Source organism: Candoia aspera, chromosome 3 (assembly GCF_035149785.1).
Source record: "Candoia aspera isolate rCanAsp1 chromosome 3, rCanAsp1.hap2, whole genome shotgun sequence".
In the NCBI taxonomy this organism is placed as follows: domain Eukaryota; kingdom Metazoa; phylum Chordata; class Lepidosauria; order Squamata; family Boidae; genus Candoia; species Candoia aspera.
In genome coordinates, this window is record NC_086155.1 from 195,561,626 (window position 1) to 195,583,583 (window position 21,958).

The 21,958-nt window shown below is 38.9% G+C and overlaps 1 protein-coding gene across 1 annotated transcript; it reads right to left on the minus strand.

The window, feature by feature from the left end:
• Window positions 1–1,173: 1,173 nt before the first annotated feature.
• On the minus strand, window positions 1,174–21,572 carry TNFRSF11B (TNF receptor superfamily member 11b). Its single transcript, XM_063299617.1, has 5 exons — window positions 21,406–21,572; window positions 14,872–15,241; window positions 6,701–6,898; window positions 5,117–5,341; window positions 1,174–3,584 (listed from the first exon to the last, which is right to left on the minus strand). Exons 1-5 carry the CDS (start codon window positions 21,433–21,435, stop codon window positions 3,196–3,198), a joined length of 1,212 nt encoding a protein of 403 aa, XP_063155687.1. The 5' UTR covers window positions 21,436–21,572; the 3' UTR covers window positions 1,174–3,195.
• Window positions 21,573–21,958: the final 386 nt, after the last annotated feature.

The window sequence follows — 21,958 nt, forward strand, 5'->3', positions numbered from 1 at the left end:
CTGAACTGATGCACTCTGTAGCTACCTTGGTTGGTTTAGTTTCATACCCATTGCGGTGACCATCAAATACTCCTGGACAATTTGACTCTGTGATGTTTGCGTGTATTGAACTCTTTTACAGTATTGCCTATTATTGTGTGTTGCTCCAATCCAACAGGACTCTGACTTGCTTTCAGAATGCTTCCATTCTATACTTTGCTTAGCTGGTCCCTTTCTGTGTTTCTGGTTGTATTGAGAGGCATCATAACTCACTCTTAAACACACATTTGTTCTAAAAGGTCCCAAATTTAGCTTGCAGCTAAACGATCTGGTACCAGGTGATAGGAAAAATGTCTATGTGAGAATCTAGACAGCTACCACTAGTTAGAAAATACACTAGGTTACCTCTAGACATAGACAAGTTTGGATAGCCTCTTTGAGATCATTGTCAGAATTTGTTAAGTCTTAACTGAGTTCAGTAGGCATTGTATGCTCATAGCTAAATCTGGATCCAACCCAATATGGGGTAAGAGAAAACCATGTTCTGACTCAGAGGCTAAATTTATATAATTCTACACTAAAATGTGTGGTTAGCTAGTTTGTAGCTGAATGCATTGTGCAAACACATTCAGTAAACTTAGTGCTGTATGAATCCAAACAATTGTGTTAATTCAGCCAACTATGAGTCAGTTAACCATGGTTTAGCATGTTTCATGAACATAGTTAGTACAATGTAGCAACATTTGTTCATAATTTTAGACCAGTGTTTTCCAAACAGGGCAAATCCCAAATATATGAACTTCAACTTCCAGGATTCGCCATCTAGCATTACTATTGCTAGGAATGCCTGGAGCTGAAGTTCACCTACCTGGAAGTTGTCTAAGTTGAGAAACAGAGTTTTACACCTATGTAAGCATTGTCAACTTTAAAACTGGAGGGATATTTGTAAGGTAAGAAAAGGTGAAGGGAGATGGTAACCATATTCTGCTGAACCAGATTAAAATTATTCAGATGATTTGGAACCTGTCAGCAATACCCAGCTATGGGAAGAACTAAAATCATTTTCAGCCACCACAGTGTGGAAATCATGTCCATATAACATGATAGTCCCTCCACCTTTTGACTTCTGAAGTGGCCAGAATAGGGTTTTTATCTACTGTGAGACAGAAGAACCAAAGGAATGAGCCATAGATATTAAATGAAAAAAATAGCTTTATAAAACATGGTCAAAAATCCAACTTGAAAACCCATCTTTTAAATATGGTACATTCATGTTCTAAAACAAAATGTACAGCTTCTTAATGATCTACTTTCAACATGTTTTTTTTTCCTGGAAATTATTTCCAAAAGATATTACATTCTATACAGACAAACCTAAGAAACAATCTTTAAAAATCCACAGAAAAAGAATGATGGAAAGGTCTACTACAAAACATAACCTATAAATATCTCCCCATCCCTTTTAGCTTGAAAATAAACAGTGTACATTCCATTCATTTCCCCTCTGTAAATTTGAGGGTGAAAACAGATGAAAAGCTTTCGACCTAGAAGTTTTATCAACATTAGAAGTCAGCCAACAGAGAGTGCAAAAGATTAAACAGCCTGCTGTTCTGATGACATCACCAGAGGTCTGCAACCTACTTATAATTCAGACTAAAGATTCAGTCATACATTCAAGATTAAATTACAAAAGAAAACAAAACAACTATGCTTTTTTTCAAGAAACAGTTATTGCAACTTCTTGGAGCAAGCTTCCAGCCTGCCATGTATGGATCCAAATCAGTGCCACTTGGAACGAGGAAAAAATGGCTTTAGATGGTAGAGTTTGTGTTTTTAGTGAAAGAAAAAGATGATTAATGTATCAGGGGTTTGGAGGGAGAAAAGAAGGATTTGGTAGTTTATTTTTAAAAATTCCCCTTGGGTGGGAGAAAGTAGAAAAAACATTTTGTTTCCTTACACTAACTCAAATTCATTCAAGAGAAGTGAATGCAGGAGATTTGGGATTTAAATAGTAGGAACACTGAAAAATAAAGCCAGTTTAGCCTACCTAAGCTGACAACTGCAGGCTAGGAATTCTGCAGGTTACAGTCTCTCCCCACCTAGAGACCACCACAATGGCAAAAAATGGATGAACAGGAAACTGGCCACTGTGACAGAATGGGATTTTGAACCTATGGCAATCTTTTGTATGTAGTTATGGGAAGCAAAGTGGGAAGTACTGTTTGAAGCTTTTGTGCGTGAAATGAGTACCGCCAACATGGTTTGGAGTCTGGTATGTGCTTTACGACAGAGATGTAAGTAAGGAATAGTTAGAAACATAGTGGAGAAATGAGTAGAACAGTGTTTCTCAAACTCGTCAACTTTAAGATGCATGGACTTCAACTCCCAGAATTCCCTAGCCAGCATGAAGTCCACACATGTTAAAGTTGACAAGTTTGAGAAATACTGGAGTAGAAGATCAATGGCCACTGGTCTCTTTCTGCAAATGGAGCCACACTTTTCCTCTGTTGTGAGTTTTCATTTGCAGGAGCCTAGCACTTTTTCTAGCCAAGACACTCACTTCTTATTATTATCAGTAGCCAAGGACAGCAAAGGGCACTTAAGATAACAACATGAGGTCATATAAGCAGGAATAACTTGGGGGGGGGGGTGGCTTTTGCATTTAAGAGGCACAAAGCCCACCTGAATGCATGACACTTTTTTTTTTCTTTGCTTGAAATTGATGAGAAAATCTCCCATGGAATTGACATTGAATTTCAAGGGTACCATGTTAGAGACTCTAACATGCTGGAAAATAAAGTTTTAGGGCCATCCATACACAGTGGGCCATAAGGGTTTAAACAATGACATTTGATAAGTGGTGATCTGCTTCAGCCCTTAATCTCAAACAGTTGCCAGTGAAGTTTATAAATATCTACAACATCTTAGATTTCAAATTAATATAAATAGCAAATCAGGGTGGGTGGGGTGTTTGGTTTTTTTTTTTTTTTTTTGCTATTACTTCTACATCCATGGAATTCACTGGAATTCTTGGATGAAGACAGATTCCAGATAAACATTTTAGTATTATAAAACAACAACAAAAGTGCTAAGATAGTCTAAGCTATCCCAGTCAGTCATATAAATATAAATAAGTATAATATAGGAAAACACTCCCCTCCCCCATTTAATTATTGCTAGCAGCAAGTGGCAAATGAAAGATCAGAGAATTTAAAACTACCCACGTCTCACTTTTACCAAATGGATCTGGTTTCCTAACATTTCTAAGAAAAGCTTCTGGTATAATTTATACATTGTGAAGCTGTGGAGGAATTTTACCACCTTCCGGAAACCTTGAATTGTTGTCTTGGGGAAATGGTATGTTTTCAAATGCTTCAGCCCAAACGTCAAGCCCTTGATGGTGTCTTGGTCTTTATTTTTTATCCTCCACAAATTCAGGAGCTTCAGAATTGGTTCTGTGGATTTGCACATCCTAAAAATATGTTCAATTTCTTCTCTACCCACTTTTTTCCCTGGTAAATTTTCCATCAGGATATTGAGTTGCTCAAAGGTGATGTTGAGATGGCCAATGTGCTTTAAAATGCTATTTTCACAAAGATTGATACCTAAAAAAAGAATTAAACATGTTTAGTTCTCTTCATTAAGGTTACAAAAATATGATTTCTTGTATCCTGTCTCCTCTGCTGCAATGCTGGTGGAGTTAAGCCCTTTTTTCTGTCAATACTTTCTTGAAATCATAAGCAAATCTACCCTGCAAATTAAAATCAATGAAAGGGAATCTGAGTTGGTGATCACAATGCCATCTTAGTAAATTAGATTCCACACTGATATAATAATCCCATATTTCCCTAAAAGAAGCTTCATTTTGTGCCCAGCCAGTTTGTGCAATGGTTAAAGGCATGGGCTGGAAACCAGGAGACCGTGAGTTCTAGTCCTAACTTTGGCAAAAAGCCAGCTGGCTGTACCAGTCCTTCTCTCTCAGCCCCAGGAATAAGGAAATGGCAAACCACGTCCCAAAAATGTTATCAAAAAAACCTGCATAGACTTGTCTGTGTAGTTGTCAGGAGTCAAGATTGACTTCAAGGCACTGAAAAAGACATTGGTTTCTCCTCACTGCTGAGCTGAAATTAAGTTGTCAGAAAACAGTATGTGTGTGTCAGTGTTGACTCCTGGGAACCGCCTGGACAAATCCCTGCACTTTTCTTGGCAAGATTTCAGAAGTGGTTTGCCATTGCCTGCTTCCTAGGGCTGGGATAAAGTGACTGGCCCAAGGTCTCCCAGCTGGCATTGTGCCCCAGGCAGGACTAGAACTCATGGTCTCCCAGTTTCTAGCCCAAACACTACATCAAACTGGCTCTAGAAAACTATACCTGTAGGAAATTCTCTCTCCCCTTTGTCAATTTCTACCTTACATCTCCAATGCCTCTCCTCCTGATCACTGCTTTTACCCATCTTGAGGGCGCTTTTGGATGTAAGGGAGGAAACTCTACTTTAACACCAATATAGCAAATGATGACTTAAGCCTGTCCCATTCATGGTCTGGGGATGAGATGAAGGCAAAGTCATGGGAAGATGGCAGGGAAGAAGATGTGGCCAAGGCATGTTTGCGCAATGCTTAGGTGTAAGTGGGGAAAGGCCCAAAGACACAGAAAGTTGATTTTAAATGAAGAAGACTTCCAAACAGCCATCATTTTCACACCCCCAACCTTCAAAGCCATTTTAAGATGATTGTGGCCACTTCCACTGACATCAAATGCTGAAGATAAGGAATGGCAGTCCTTATCTTGCCCCACGCTGCTACAGATACTGCAGCCAGAGAACATCCCTCACCCTGCTCAACACTAAAGGGAAAGAAGAAAAAGAAGAGGGAAAAACCACACAATCATCTCTTGCTTTGCAGTTGGCGTCATACTTTTCATGCGCTCAGCTCTCCAGTGCATAACTAAAACATGCGATATGTGGCCACGTGGCTTATGCTTTCAGAAGCTGCTCTGATTACTAATGTCAGAGCCACAATGGCCACTTTTAACTTACTGCTTTGACTGTTGTGGTGATTTAATTCACAGTCAGGAGCAAACATTTTACATAAACTGACCCAGTCTGTAAACATAATTCCCTGCTTTTCTTTAATACGTACCTTGGACAATATCTGTAACCATACTGTGGTCTTTATTTTGCTGTTTCCATAACTTCAGTAGCTGAAAGGTCTGGTCCTGTGGGCTGTGCTTTTGTTTAATTCTTTCTGTGTTTTCCAGAGTGACCTTTATGCCAGGCAGACTGTCCATGAGGGTGTTCAGCCAGGTGGATGTTAGTTTTCTGGGAACGATGAACCTGAAGAATGCTTCTTCACACAAGGTTACATCTACAATAATAAAGATACTGATTTTAAAATAAGGACATTGATCTTTCAGGCAGCCGTCAACAACTGCCTCTGCATCTTTTCAGAAAGTGTAATATTCCCAGCGTGATTTTCTCAAGGCTGCAATCCTATGCAGACCTAACAGGGACTGGGCCCTGCTGAAAAAGAATGAGATTCATTTTCAACCTAAATTTTGACAGAGTGCTTCCTTTGGGGGACAAAGTGTGTAAAGCACCCCTTTGAAGCAGGGTGGCCCTCACTTCAAACAGAGCAGCTGCATTATGTTGCTTCACTGGAGGAACTGGGCCTCTACATTTGCACAGCAGAAGATTCATAAAGCACCCCAACGAGAAGGTGTCGTCCCAGGCCGAAGCCCTTATTTAATGATAGATTTAAAGGCAGAAACAATGAGGCCAGCAGAATGGAGAGTATGCCAACAATAAGGAACTGAAAAGATGTATTTCTGATGTCAGTTTCACATTTACAGGGAGTCCTTGACTTACGACCACAATTGGGACCGGAATTTCCATCATAAGTTGTTGCAGTCATAAGTCGAGTCACTGAAATGATTTTACAACCATTTTTACGGCAGTTGTTAAATGAATTAAGGTGGCTGCTAAGCACATCCAGATTCCCCAATGGGCATTTTTTTTACCGGAAAACGGCAAAAAAATAGCAAAACAAGAGCATGTGACTGCAGGACGCTGCGACCGGTTGTAAATGCAAGCTGGTTGCCAGGCACCCAAAATGCGGTCATGTAACCATGGAGGGGGACAACACTTTACAATGCTCAGAAGTGCTTTACAGGCCATAAAGCACCCATTTCGAGGCCATTGTAACTTCAGACCGTCATTAAACGGTCATAAGTTGAGGCCTACCTGTACTTATTTCATAGAATCATGAATTTTGAAGAACTTTAGAGGTCATTTAGTTCAACCACCTGCCCAAGGCAGGATCCACTGGAACATCTTTGACAGATGACATACCAGATTCTGGTTTGAAACCTCCACCAAAGGATACTTGCCCGGTTCATGTGACATCCTGTTCCACCTGGAGCTGACAACTTAATACAATCAGGAAGTTCCTCCTGACATTTAATCTGAAACTATTTCCATGTAGTTTTAACCCATTGGTTTTGCTTCTGCCCTTTGGGGCAATAAAGAATAAATCCAGTCCCTCTTCTATGTGACAACACTTCCACAGGACAATAATTTTCCAGTCTACGTATTAGTCCGGTAGGCGTGATTGGTCTCATTCATTCCAAAATCAAGGCTAGATAAAATCTTATTGTATTCCTAACTGCACGTCAGCTGTAAACTCACAAAGAGTTCCATTATTTTATTTTTTGGATTATATACATACCAATTTCACACTGCTGATCCAATTTGTCACTCCCTTCTCCCTGGCATACATTATCATGTGTAGAGTCTCCCTTCTGCACCAATTTGAGACTTAGGGCACTACAGTTAGTGTGTTTTTGACAGGCAGCTTTGGATGATGTATCATTGGAGAAATGTCCTTCTGGACATGTCTCACAAATGGTGTCACTTTCAGGGGTACCTGCAGAAATGGAAAGAGATGATTAAAAAAAATATTTATCAATCACTTTGTTTATAGCACTTCAGGAATTTCCCATTCAACAAATGACAACACCAAGGACTGAAATGAAAAACACTCTGACTTGCTTTGAAAGAGGAATGCCTGTCACCCAGCATAATTTAGTAGATTAATGTTTTAAATCTCACCTGAATCTTTTGGTTTTGTAAACAATAATTCAGCAAACCCTCAAAGAAAGGGACTATTCCACTTCAGAAAGTGACAGAAGATATTATTTGTATTTCCTCCATGTTAAACAAAAAACAGTATCCCTGCACACAAAAATTCTACTCTAGGAAGAATAGAATATTTCACTTGCATAGCATTCAGCCAAATGGAAGATCCACATGGATCTAGTTTGACCCAACCAGAAATTAGATAGATAGGTATGTCATAAACATTAGGCCTGTCCAGCACTTCAGAGATCATTAGGAAAAGATGCTTTGGAATATACAAGAGCATGAATCAGAAGTGCAACTCATTAAAGCACCTGCATCTTTTCCCATGATTGGGCAGCTGCCTTATACAGCTACCACATGATCCTGAGAAAAAGCATGGCTTCTTTAAAAATAAAAAAAAAAGGGGGGGGGGAGACAGGTGCCACATTCCCATTCATGTCCATCTAAGCACCTTTTCAGAATTGAATCCAAAGCATTTCTTAGCCCTAAAAATATCTGATACACCATTCAAAATAGTGGGAATGTTAGTCTGTATAAATAGAGATACTAAAGACAAATTGGGATGATTCTGGATAGTCCACCTAACTCCCAAGTTCCAAAACTATAGTTGAGCAGAAGATTTTTTTTCCCCTAGGAATAAAATTAGCACCAGCATCTTGTCTCTGGCTGGTCTCAGCACCTTGAGACAGCCAACTAATATAGATCCCTGTTCTGGCATTCCCCAACTGTCCACCATTCTGCATTTCTCCTAATGAGCCAGAATACCTACTGAGCCATAACATGTTTTCAGGATACTGGTAGGAAATAACATGCCAAAAAAGAGGCTGTTATTTTAGTATTCCACCACCTTATGTCGGAAAGTTGATGGAACTGTGGAAAATTCAAAATGGCAGATTGTTATTGCCCACTCCTGCTATCAAATACAAAGAGAAGAGCTGCTGTTAGAAGGACTGATGAAGAAATATGTCACCACAAATAACACCTTAAATAAAATAATTTCTAAACACTTTTAACAAATTTTCCCCTTTTTATTCGGGACACTGAAATCAGTTATTTTGCATCATTTAACAAACAACAAAAATTCTTTTCCTTGAAGCTGGCTTATAGAACTACTATTCCATGAGTCCCACAGAGCAAGCCAACCCTACATTACAGCCTGCCGGTGCTTAATAACCCTAATCTCTTGAGCAATCTGGAATTACAAATGGGAGTGTTTCTCAAGCACCTGGTGGCCTGGAATTCATGGTCCCTATTCCACAGATGGCTTTGGGGCTGCCAATTTGATGCAGTAGATTTAAGTCTCTTCTAAGCAACTTTCCATTTCTATAATAAACCAAGGAAAATGGTTATGTTCCAAACCAACTGGTGTACATATCTGTGTGTTCTTTCTTATGCAAATATATCCTTCTAAGCAAGGAGAATTTTATTAGCTTTGACCACAGGTTGGAGTTAGGTAAGTTACGTTCTTGGAAACACTAAATGAGTTTCCACAGATTTTTAAAGGCAAGTCATAATTTGTTAAGGTAGCTCTGTAAAGATTATATATTGATTCTACTTTCAGATGACTAGATTACTATGAAATTCTCCAAGATAACATAAAAAGTATTGTAAACTAACATGTCAGATGCTATACAATGTTTTGTTTTGTTTTTTTCAGGACAATCAGGCTATTTTTCAGAGCGATTGTTCTTTGTGCACTCTCTCAGACTAAAAGATTTACAAAAGTAAATTCAATCTGGACCTGAGAACAAATGCTGCTATGGTCACTATGCTCATACATGGAATTTGCAGTGGAAAATATTATCAACATACAAATTATTATGTAGGGGAACAGAAGCTCTAGGAAAGTATTGTTCTAGCTGTCAAGCCATTTCTCCACACCTTGTTTGGGCTTTTAAAGTCCTACGAAGCATAGTTTGAGACAAAGATTAGTTTGCACCCACAAGAGCTAAAAGTTGGAGTTGGTTTAATTTTGTGGAATTCCTAGGGACATTTACTGGGCTGCTCATCAGAGACTTAAAGAAATAGCTGAAACCTTCTTTCAAAGAAGGATTTTTGGTTGATCGCCAGAACCGAAAATGACCCAGATCTTGTGGTCTTTTCTTCATCCTGTTGATATCTGGGCTGTGGCATTCCATCCTTGCTTCACCACTCCAGCTCTGCAACATATTTTCTCTTGTTGTCCATGCTTGTCAGAATTACTACTATGGCCTCTGTGGGGGGAGCAGAAGTAATACCCAGGCTCCACATATGGAAGTGCTCCTCACTGAAGTATCGGTCCAGATTGGAAATGATCAGATGGATTAGGAACAGTACAACTTCTTGTAAGTTATGTGGGTTTTCCTACATGTGCCTGATGACTGAACCATTTACTTCAATGGAAAACAACCAACAGAGAAAAGAAGAATCCTTTGACACAGAATAAGAAAGAAGGTGGAAGAGGCTCAAATGAATATTGCACCCAAGTCCTCCAACCCTTAAAAAGGTCTTCATTGCTACCATAATTCTTTAGCAAAATATATATGTGAATCACACAAAAATGATTACAGCTCAGAGCAACCTGAAGCCTCAAAAGTGTTCAGTTTCCATTTCAATAAAGCCAACTCCACTGTCCTGTTGAAAGTATATGCATCAGAAAACTTATTTCAAAGAAACTGTAGCATATGCCTAAAACATTAAGAATGTATTGATAGTCTCCTGTTTCCAATACAAAACTCAAGAAATGCCCTTTTAATCAGTAATTCTCAAAAACTCTCTTTGCAGCTGTTAACTAGGAGTAGCACCCATTAACTTTTAGGAAAAGATAAAAGATGTGTAGTTTATTTACCTATATGTTTCAACTTAGGAAGACACATACTTGGGAAAGACATAATAGTTCATTCACATCTTTCTCAGCAGTGAGAAGATCATATAACCCCTGTCTGATACAGCAATTAAGTTTTCAAGCTTTCATAACTGAAGTCTTTGCAAAGCAAAGAACCTGGGTCCCACCAAGAGAAAGACCCCCCTCAAAAACCCTATTTTTTAAAAGAAGCATTGCAAGTATTATTTTATTATTTTGATCATATATGATAAGATTGTTGCTATATTATATTGCTATAATTGGAAAATAATGAGCAAATCCATCCAAATAATGAGAGAGCAATCTAAGGCATGACATTATTTTATAAGACTCATAAACTTGACCTCTCAGAGGTTATTATAGTTTCACACCCAAGGAAACACTCTGTTGAGATGCTCAGTTCCCTTTGCCACAACACTCAGCATAGATTGGCAGTTCTGCCCATTTTCTTTGCTTTTTTCCTATCATGGCTATTCCTTAATTTTGAGAGGGAGTTACTTTCCATCTAGATCAGTATTTCTCAACCTTGGCAACTTTTAAGATGTGTGGACTTCAACTCCCAGAATTCCCCAGCCAGCCATGGTACTGCCAGTAGTAACTATAGTACAGTATATCCCTGCTTGAAAACTGATGCCTTAAAGAGAGCCTTGAAGGCATTGGTTTAAGCTAAGTTATGATAAATTATACTAAATTATACTAAGCTATAACTATATTTTACAAGCCATTGTAGCTGGATTCACATTAAATACTATGTCATAACATGGCTGGGTGATTCTGCTTATTGTTCTAAGGATAATTTTTCTAACTTTTCTTTTAATTAAAAAAAATCATACATAGCTGTCTTCATATACAACTACAAATTGTTATGACAATATTGTTACTCAAAATTGTTAACGTTTTCTGCTCTGCAATCCTATAGACTACAGGTAAGCACAGTTTTATTGATGTATTAGATTTATATCCCACCTTTCATTCAGGAGCACAGGACGGTGTATATAATGCCCCTTCTTCTTTTCCTCACAACAAGAAGCTGGGCTGAGCAAGTATCACCCAATGAGTCTCCATGAGGGGACATTTGAACCTGGGTTTCCTGCTCCTATTCCAACACCTTCACTGCTATACTGCATGGATTCTTGGACTGAGAGAAAAGGACTGTCCCAAAGTCACCCAGGAAGCTTCTGTGGCTGAGGCTGGACTAGAACCTGGACTAGAACTCCTTAGAACACATGTAGCCCATGGGCTAATTTCAAAATCCCTCTGCATATTTGAGTCCTTGGCAAGAAAGACCTTCCTGTTCATCCCATGAGCAGTTCTTTGCTCAGAAATGTAGGAGAGAAAGGAAAAAGAAAGAATAATGGCAGAGAAAGGGATGACCCTATTCACCTGTGTACCTGGCTTCAACCATCAATAGATTAATCAAGAAAGAAAGAAAGAAAGAAAAAGTTCTCCACATTCTCCCCACTATGCATTAGAACTCTGGAAATGAGTCCTGTGTCTTAAGGTGCTTCTTCTTTTTTAGTCTTCCTCTATATACATTGCTAGAAACTGGGAGACCATGAATTCTAGTCTGGTTTTAGGCACAAAGCCAGCTGGGTGACTTTGGGCCAGTCACTCTCTGTCACCGCTAGAGGAAGGCAATGGCAAGCCACTTCCCAAAACATTGCCATGAAAACTGCATGGACTTGCCCACACAGCCACCAAAAGTCAAGACTGACCTGAAGATACACATTTAGTTAGTTTGCCCAAAACTTAGTTGTTTTGACATCCAAACTTGCAAGTTATACCTTGAATGAGGCTGTTTAAAGGTATCATACCATATTTGTAAACCTGGCTTGTCAAAATGATTTACTGATGCAGATACAGCAGTAATTGATTTGAGAAAGCTATTGCTCATGGGTAGTTTTCAAATATAATGAATAAAACAGGGGAGAACAAATAACCGGTCCATGATTTGGAAGATCACCAATATGCAAAATGAACTAATGTGTTACGCAGAAAGTATAACAGTTTCATGTACGTATCTTTAGATTTTCTATTTAGAATATACCTTAAACAAAATACTTTACATGATACATAACTTGGATTTGTTTGTTTTACATGCTAGATTTGAATTATGAGAATTCTTACATCTTTGTCAATACAGGAAACCCTCTTTATGTACTAGCTATATTTTTTTTCCTTTAATATTAGGAGATCCATCACATTTTAAATGAAAAGTCCATTCAATCAGAGAAGAGTAACTAAGTCAAATGATAGAACTAGTACAGGCTGAGTCATTGTGAGATGTTTATTGGTTCTAGAATTTGTCCACTGTCTTTTAAATGCATTCTTTGGTGATAGATTTCATTTTTCCTTCAGTGAAAGATTCCCCATCATCACCCCTTTCAAATTCCATTTAATATGGTCTTTATCCTGACTTTGAAATACAGGATATTGCCAATTTGTCTGGCAAGAGAACTTCTTGTAGCTTTGTTTTCTACAAGGATCCATTTGTGATGCAGGTGATTAATTATGGCCATCCAGGTATGGTGACTTTCGCTGATACTCTAATATTGTTATAATTACTCTCCTGGTGCTATATCAGTTAACACTTCTGTTCTGTGTTATGGTGCACAAGGCCTTGGAGTGGCATGCTTCCCAATGAAAAATGTTATCAATTATCATCCATAAATATTGCATCTCAGATAATGTTCCCATGAAAGAGGGCAATCCATCACATGTCTCATTAGAATGCAATTTGCAGCCATTAGATTAGCCATTATCGTAAGAGTAGAGTATTTTGCTCAACTGCCAGCAACATTCCTTTTGGTAACAGTCTGAGGAGACTGTTCTTGTAAGCATCACAAGAAATTTAGTATCCATCGTGTTCATCTGAGCACGCTTATTTAAAAGCCAGGTGGAGCTTTGTTTTTGCAGGTCCAAGCAGAGGGCAAAAACAGTAAGCTTAGTAAGAGCATTTTTTCACTCACATCTAACCACTGCACAAGTATGCCCCGGTAACTACTTTTTGATGTTGTGTCCTCATGACATTGCCTTCATCTGATCCCAACTCATATCTCAGATAGCTTTAAGTTATTCATCCCTGGCTGTACCAATGTTAATGTAGTGTCTTCTCTCCTATCCCAGCATAGGTTTTACTGCAGATACAATCTGTCATGTTTGTAATCATTCTGTTTCTGGGGCAGTCAAGTGACCACCAAGGAGTGGGATCTACTGGCTACCTAGGAGGCTGCATGTATGCCCCCTCCCACTGGTTCCTGGGCACCGTCTTCCAAGGCTATTCTGCTTTGGGCAGTGGGAGCATCAGGTTCTTTCAATCAGGACTCTCCTCTTGCACTGTTAGGTCTCTGAATGAATATCTGGCTTGGAAACCTGGATCAGGCTAAATAGTGATAGTGGTGAGGGAGGGGGGTGCACAGTGAAGCAGGGGAGGGACAGTTATCTCTCCTATGCTTAACAGTTGCAAACCTTCCCATGCCTGTCAGCTGTTGAGCTGCTTTTGAACCTAGGTTTAATGCTCACTCATTGCAAAACACCTATGCAAACACACAGCAAGTTTTGACAGATGGCTCAACCTACTAGTCTAGTTATCTTCAAAATATGCCTCCTTCCCAGCCTCATCCCACATTAAGTAGAGTAACTTCCTACTAGCTGGTGATGTTTAGTGGGTGGGGAACCCACCCATCCTTGTCCTTAATGTGCCTTGCATACAGTAAATAAGGAAAGCACCATTTACTGGCATTGTTGCCTATGGCAGATTAGGGATTGCCAGTGGAGCAGCAAATGTTATGCTTATATAGGCTTGACAGTTCAAACCTGGTAGATATTTTAATTTGGCTATAAGAAATAGCTGTAACCATTTATGGATGACCCAGCAAAATCTCTCTAAGGCAAACTTTAGTGATCTATACCAACTTGGCACTTGATCTTTGAACAGCATGCTGAGGATGTAGGTGGGAACAACAGCAACAACAAAAAAAGCAGGGAGAATGGCCAGGGCCAAATAATAATAGCAAATTTTTGTTTTTTTGCATCTGTGCAAAAATATAATTTCCAAGTTTTCTGAATGTAGTATAATCACACAGTTTTAAAAAATTGAAAAAATGATGTTAAATTTTATAGCATTTTCACACAAATTGATCTCCATCTAGAAAACACCACATTGGATAGAACAATAATTGAAAGGAAAAGAGTCATTTTTGTAGATGTGGTAATACCCAGGGAGACCAGAATTGATGAAAAAGAATTGGGGAAAAATTACAAAATGTAGAGATCTAAAGACTGAAATGGGTAGATTATAGAAAAGGTCTTGCTATGAAGTCATCACTATAGTTATTGGCACATTAGGCAACGTAACAGACCTGTTTACAAAAAAAATAAGTATTTCATATACATCAACTATGGATTTACAAAAACCCACCTTGTTGGACATGTTAAATTTTGTGGCATTACTTGGATAATTTCTAGGTTTCTAGTTGGAACTTGTCATGGCTGTCATCCTATTTGTTTTTTGTGCTATGCTATTCTTTAATAGAAACATAATAATTGTAATGGGATTTAAAATATAGTAAAGTTAAATTAAATGCAATTAATATATTCGTTCACCCCATACTTATTCAGTGAGCATGACTGAGGAGGGATTTGAACTCAGCTCCATTTTCACTCCAATTGCTAGCCATTCTATTATACTGTCTTTCAATACATTCTGCCGCAGTAAGATCAGTCTATGTGTTTTTTTTAATCTTCAGGATAGGATAAACCAGATTTTACTCTTTTATCATAACACCTAGCTGGATGGGAGCAGTATCTTTTCCACTTAGTTGCCTGGAAAAGATTTTTACTCACCCTGAGTGACCCAGACACAGCCTTTGATAGTTGAGCAATCTTGACATCATCTCTTGAAAAGAGGTACATACCTTTTTGGACCACACCAAATCCAGGGGGACATGCTGTGTGCTTCAAACAGAATTCTAGGTCAAGGTGCCGTCCTTCTACGCACTCACAGACACGGTTTCCAGTGCTGGTGCATCTGACTTTTTCATATTGCAGTTCCTTGCACACCACATTGCAATAGTGACATTTTTCATGATTGTTCCATTCATCTGCATAAGATTGATCTGGACAAGGAGCACATTCAGTCTTTGCTGAGGCTGTACAGTGCTGCTTGACATAGGTTCCTGGAGGGCACTGGTCACACATCAGTGGATGGGAGGTCATAGGGTCATAGTGGAGATATTTTGGAGGAAGAGTTTCCTGGACTGTGCATTTTACTGAGATGTCCAATAACTAATAAAATAGAAGTAAAGCAACTTTAAAGTTTGTACATTTGAGGGTTGTTGTTTTTTTGCAATACACTGATGGTGTCCTCAAGTGCTAAATCATACTTTATAACTATGGTTAGTTGAATAAACAGTGGCTGGGTTAACATATTGCGTTAAATCATAAATCATGAAAGTCATGTCATACTATGTTAAAAATAGACATTTCACAGAACTAGATCAAGATTTTATCACAGAGAAGCTGGGGCCCCACCAGTGGCAAGTTACTAGAAAACATTCGCTACTGCATAAGTAATATTTATCACAGACTGCTATGACAAATTTTGTCATCTCTGTCAAGTTGAACCAATTGTCATATAATTTTCAGTTCTATTAGCCTGAAATTTTGTCATAATAGGTCTATTAAAAACTACAGATGTTATCTTAAGTTTTCAAACTTTTAAAAAGGCTCCAGTATTGTACAAAGAGTTATTCTTTTTCAGCCAACCTTCTCTGGATTAAGAAGCTAAGCAGGGCTGGTCCTGGTTAGTACTTGGGTCAGAGAAAACAACCAGGGAATGACAGAATAACTAACTAATTTGGGGAAACAAAATACATCCTAGAAAAAAAGGTAAGAGCAATCACATCTATATTGCTGTCAAGAAAATGACATGAATGTATTCAAAAGTCTTGACAAGTCAAGCTCAACTGGAAGGACACTTCACTTCTTTCTTTTTGTGGTCTTGCCAGAAGAGGGTTTTTGAGAGGGAAATGACATTCTATTAACTGAATTCTGAACTTTCACAGGCTTTTCCCTGATCTCCAAACGAAAGCCAATGTCACTGTTCCATCCCTGTGAAATAAATACAGATTGGATAGTAATTACCAACACAGCCCATGTTCCTTCAAGCATTTTTTTTCCTTTTCAATCACAGCTTTGTGATTTAAAAAAAAAAAAAAAACTAGTTTTTCAGCATTCAAAAATATGATTATATGCTTCAGCTTTGGGTTTTTCACACAGACCACAGAAGAATGCTTGAATTTACTAAAACAGATAAAGCGTCCTCTGTTTGGAATTGCAAACATATCCTGAAGCCTAGTTTTCATTTGAAGACAGCTGCCAAGGGCTGGGCAAGTGCCAAGTCAAATCTGTAAATTCTGGCATTTACTTTTCTACATTATGTAAGAACATTGTAATTGCCTTCAGGCAAAAATCCAGCTTGGCTCTCATTCTATTTCCAGCAGTAGCCAGCAAATGGGAGCTCACCAGCAGGACATAAACTTGATTATCCCCAAACCACTATTTTTTTGCCTGATATTCAGGGAGATCCTGTCCTGGTGATAGATATTCAGTTCAGCTGTCACAGCCAATAGCTAATAAACAATTGATCTGCTCTGATTTCTTCTCTTTTCAAAGCTGTTAAAAGCAAATGAAGACCACCAAATCATCATGGTAAGAAATTACATATTATGGGAAGAAAGGAAGTTTGCCTGTTATTCATTTAAGCCCTGATACACTTCTGAAAAGGCTTTCAGTGGATAGACCGATTTTAAAAAAAAATAGGTCTTGTCTTTTAAGTTTCTAATCTTAAAAAAGACACAAAGGAAAAAAAAAGGCTGTGGATGAAAACAAACAAGCAAACATGAATTCTCAGTATTGGTAAATTTTTGATGCTATATGTATAAATACCAGACTGTTCTATTTATCTATGTACTTCTCTACTTTGAAGGAACAGTTGCTAGACCACAGCTCCTTGGATCATTTGTTAAACTTGCACTAATCAATTTCATTGAGTTCTAATATTATAGAAATGATTCCCTCTATTATGCAATGTCTATTCATTACAATATCTTGAAAAGAGCCCTGCACATAATAGCTGAACTTATGAACATCCTCTACAGAAGTTCAGAAATCTGGAATTAGGTGAGCAGTCCTCTATCTGATGACCTCATCCCTCTATTTGAAAGACAATCCAGTTCAGGTCCAGTTTGCAAAGAAAGAACCATAAGAAGGGAGAGTCCAGCAATTTCCATCCTATAAGGCAGCAAGGAGGTGGTGAGGATGAAGCAAATGTGGTCCAGCTATTGACATACAGAATAGTGAACATTCATTGGTTGAGGACAGAACTTGCTGTGGTGATATGTCTTCTTCCCACAGTCTAGAAAAATGGAAGTCTAATGTCAATGCTGTGTTGTCTTCAGAAGAAGTCCTCTTCTGAAGACAAGAGGAGTTCAGTGAGAACAAAGAACCTAGGGAGGCCAGTCCTGAAGAAACCAGGCCTAGATCAGAGATCTTACCAAAAGATTTAGGCTGCATTTCCTGGTATTGCTCATCCTAAAACAGTAGGAAGGATCAAATCTAGTTAATACTGGATGAGGGCCCATCCAGAAATACAAGGGCTGTATGTAGGCCAGCCTTGAAATTTAAGAAACATCACAGAAGAAGGCAATCATAAATGCATCCATACTGATGCCAAGAAATCAACATGGACATTTCTTTATTTGATTCTATTTTGGTGCTGACAGATCCAGACCAACATGGCTGTAAAGGCACCACCTCTGACTCAACCCAAAGGAGAGTTTACCTGAAACAGCGAGTTAAAATATTAAGCCACCCTCTTTTAAACTGGAGCTGAATCCTGTTAGATGTGAGAAGCAACATACCTTTAATCATCACTTCCTATTTCTCAGTATTTTCAGCAGGTGGCAGCACCTGGCTGACTTAATTAAAACATGATGAGGAACCAAAGAGGATGGCCTCTGTCCTGTGAAACCTTACTGGTGCTTCCTTTTCATGAAGACAACGAAACAAAACTTGAGCAGGCTATTCCAACTGTTTAAGGTTAGCAGGATGCTACTCAAAGACATAAAGTATTGGAAGAAAACATATAGCCAGTCAAAGCCTATATTTTCTGTCAACCAGCCAGCAAGGACTGCCTTGCCCGCAACTCAGTTTTGCACCTTTATGTCTACTTCTAAAAAATCAGTTTCTACTGCTTATTGGTGTAGCAAGCATTTCAGATTCCTTTATCTACTCATGATTTCCTGCTGCCAGGAAACACTTCCTCCATTCTTCCAGGATGGCCTTGTGCGGTCCACCCTCAGGCAATACTGGAGATTATGCAGTGTATTCGCTACTTAAAAATGGAAGTTCTCCATTTGCAACAAAACTAAGAAATATGGCAGGAAGAAGTCAGGAGAAAGTGCAGTGTAGCTAGACTGATTAGTAGTGGGGCAGCCACACTATTATTCAAATTTCTATTACCGCCCATCTCCCCCCAAAGAAGGGCTGTTTACAATACAATTATCCCTTTAAAAACCTCAACATATAAAATTACAAAGTCAGCATCCCAAATACTAAAATACTAAATATAAGTATAAAATCCAAGTGGGAGAGATTACATTCAGTAGGGAGAACTCTACATCACCAGCCATCCCCAGGAAGACCTGTTTCCCTTCCCATCCCAGGTGAGGCGGCAGAACCAGATCTTCAAACCCTTCCGGAGGGTCTGGAGTGAAGGTGCCTGCCTCACCTCGGGGGGCAGGATGTCCCACAGGGCAGGTGCCACTGCAGAGAAGGCCTGCCTCTATATGCAGGTAGTGCTATATTTGCTACACAACTAGCAGCCCTCATAACTTGAACTTTTTTTTCCTCCAAAAGCATTGGCAAACCCCAATGCTGCAAAGTAGATTAGACTAGGCAGATGTGATTAGAGCAAGGGGCAGAGACTGGCCCCAAGATCACCAATTGTCTTTTCTGCCTGCATAGAAATTTGTACCTGGGTATTTCCAAATTTAAATTGGTAAAAAAGTCAAGTCTCCTTCAAGTCAAGTCCTAGTGACTTCATGGGTACATCCATGTGGTGGTTTTGGTAATAATATGGGAATTGTTTGACACTGAGAAATTTAAAAAAAAAACTTCTGGAAGAACACACTCTAACTTCAGAATGATCCAACCCTGGTCCAATCCTGTTTATCTTTGCGGGATCAACCAAAGCTGACCAGGTACTTTTACTTAAGATCAAGTATTACATTTTTTAAAAGAGTACAGTGTGACTCAAATGCTATTAATTCAGCACACTTGAGACATCTTCATTTTCCAAGTCTCTCTCTTTCTCTTCCAGGGACCAAGAACCTCTAAAGAGATATTGCTTAGTGTAAAAGGGTCTGAGGCAACTCCATGCACAACCGCTAATGAAATGACAGCCCTTGTAATTTCCTATCTTGGCTTTATACTTGAAAGTGAAATACCAGTACAGTATTTTGCCATTAGGATGCCTGTTGCAATAGAACTGCTGTACTCATTGCCAAGGCTTCTTACCTCCAAGTCTTCTCCAACCTGGTGGAGTCCAGACAGTCTGGAGCACTCTTAGCATGACCAATGGCTGGGATGATGGAGTTATGGTCCAACATCTCCAAGGCACCCGTTTGGGAAGCCTATTTTAACAGATCATCCATATCTGCATACCTCAAACAGCTGAGAAGATACCGAGATAATTCCCAGTAGGCATCCTTTTTTTATTTGTGCAAGCCAAAGGTAAGTAAAATTCCTTCTTAGACCAAAGAGTTAAATCACGTATTATGCTAGGGACAATTCTAATGTCATGCCTCTGTTGTTGAAGATGGTATCAATTTATGTATGTGGCAACTGTAAAGGGAGAAACAATTGCATCTTTGATCACATCTCTCATATGTGCTGTTTGGGCGTGGACAGAGGCAAGATCATAAAGCTAATTCCCCTGACTCTTTAAAAACTATGTCTTATAATTATAGGCTTGATCCAGCCAAAATTAAGTCTTTAAAAATTAAGCCCACAGATGCTTTACTATCACTAAACCTCATGGAATTTAGAAGTGTTTTAACTTGGGCTGCAATATTCCCATCTTATTTAATACTTACAATTGTGCATGAGCAAGTGCATACTAATTTTATATTGTTTGATCAGTTAACATGAATGGACAGTTTAAGAACTGTTTTTCAAACTTGTATGATGCTGGTAAGGATTTCAATGCACATGTTTCAGTTGGACCTCTTTTTTTCATATCTCATACTTACTTTTTTGTGGGGCAGGGGTAGTGCAAAACAACTGCAAAGTTTTTCTTTATAACCACTGGGGAAGTGAGGCTTGAGCAAGACATTTCTCAATGGATGGAATTCCATTGAAAAACAAAATATAATCTATATAAAATCAGAACTCAAGGACTTTTATTGTCTGAATAGCTACTATGCGAATGACATTATTAATTCAAGAGTTGTGCACATGAAACAAACTTGGCAGGAAATAAAGGAAGCATTCACAGTTATTTTATCAACAGCCTTTCCTTTCTTTCCCCAGAATGAAATATATTGAATATATAGCTTCAAAATAACATCAGACATTACTGTTCCTTGCTATGGGCCAATTCTGAGATAAATTACATTTATATATGTTGATTCTCCCAGGCTGGGATATAAATTCATTAGATAGATCCCCATTGTAATTCTGTAATAGACAATGCAAGAAGTTGAAGAATGGGTAGCACTAAATGGTACACACACTCATTTACTGATTCTGAAGCATATATGGAAGTTTCCCATTCTCTTCCATGTCATAGGGAGCTCATGCAGACAGCCAGATATAAAAATGCCCAAAGATCTGTAGTTACTTACATTGGGAAGAAGCAACAGAAGAACAAAAGATCCAAGTTCTGTACTTGGCATCTCTCAATAAAAGAATGACAGAAGATCTCAGTTTGAGACTCTGAAGAATACTTGCTGATCACAGGAGATAATACTGGGAAAGATGGCTCAATGGTCTGACTCTGTATCCAGCAGCCGCTTACATTCATACAGACCCTTTTAAAATTAAACACATCTATGCTCTATCCAGTTCCATCCCATAGATTTTTACTTGTTGTTCCATAGTTTACAACCACACAGACAATCATGATCTATCAACCAGCTAATGACATTTGCAATGGTTTTAATTCTGTCATGTGAAGATACAGTAAGATTCAGAAGATGCTCCTTCTTCAAAAATGTGGCAGGTATTTCCTTTGCCTCTAGAAGCAAGGGGGAGCTTGCCCAAAAATGCTCCAACAGGAACTACTAAAGACTCAAGGAAGCAAATACAGCTTGTAAAGAAACAGAGAGAAGTAACATCATTACTTTGTACTTTCCAAAGCAACCCTCAGCCTTCAGGCAAAGACTTACCGCAAGTATGCAGCAAAGAAATCTGTTCATTGTGCTGGTGTTAAAACCCTCAAGGAGCTGGAAAGGCAACCAGTCAGGGAGTGCTTGTCTTTTCACAGCTTGCAAATGGAGCCTCAGCCCATTTAAGGCTCATTTATATATATTTCTGTGGCCCCATGCAGCAGGAAAACTTGGCTCAGCTTGAAATACCATTCCCTCCCCATGATAAATTTCTTTCATTTTTTTTTAAAGGAACCTGTTGATGATTTCATGAAACTTCTTTCAGCCGTATTTAACCGCAGATTCTGGGAGGGGAGAAAGGAAGGAGGACCAGGACCTAGGCAGAGTGATGGGTTAACTAATTACTGCCTGCCAGCCACCACCTCCGTTTTGAAACTGCCCACCCCTTTTCTCAGCAAAAAGGGGAATCCAAGGAAGACTCACCTTCAGGAAAACAAAGAACAAGTTATTCACAGTCCTGGCTGTTATAGGAATGGCATTTTAAAAATAACTTGCTGAAACTGTCTTCTTTAAAGTTCTTGCTTTGGACCTGTTGGTGTGCGTGGGGGGGAAA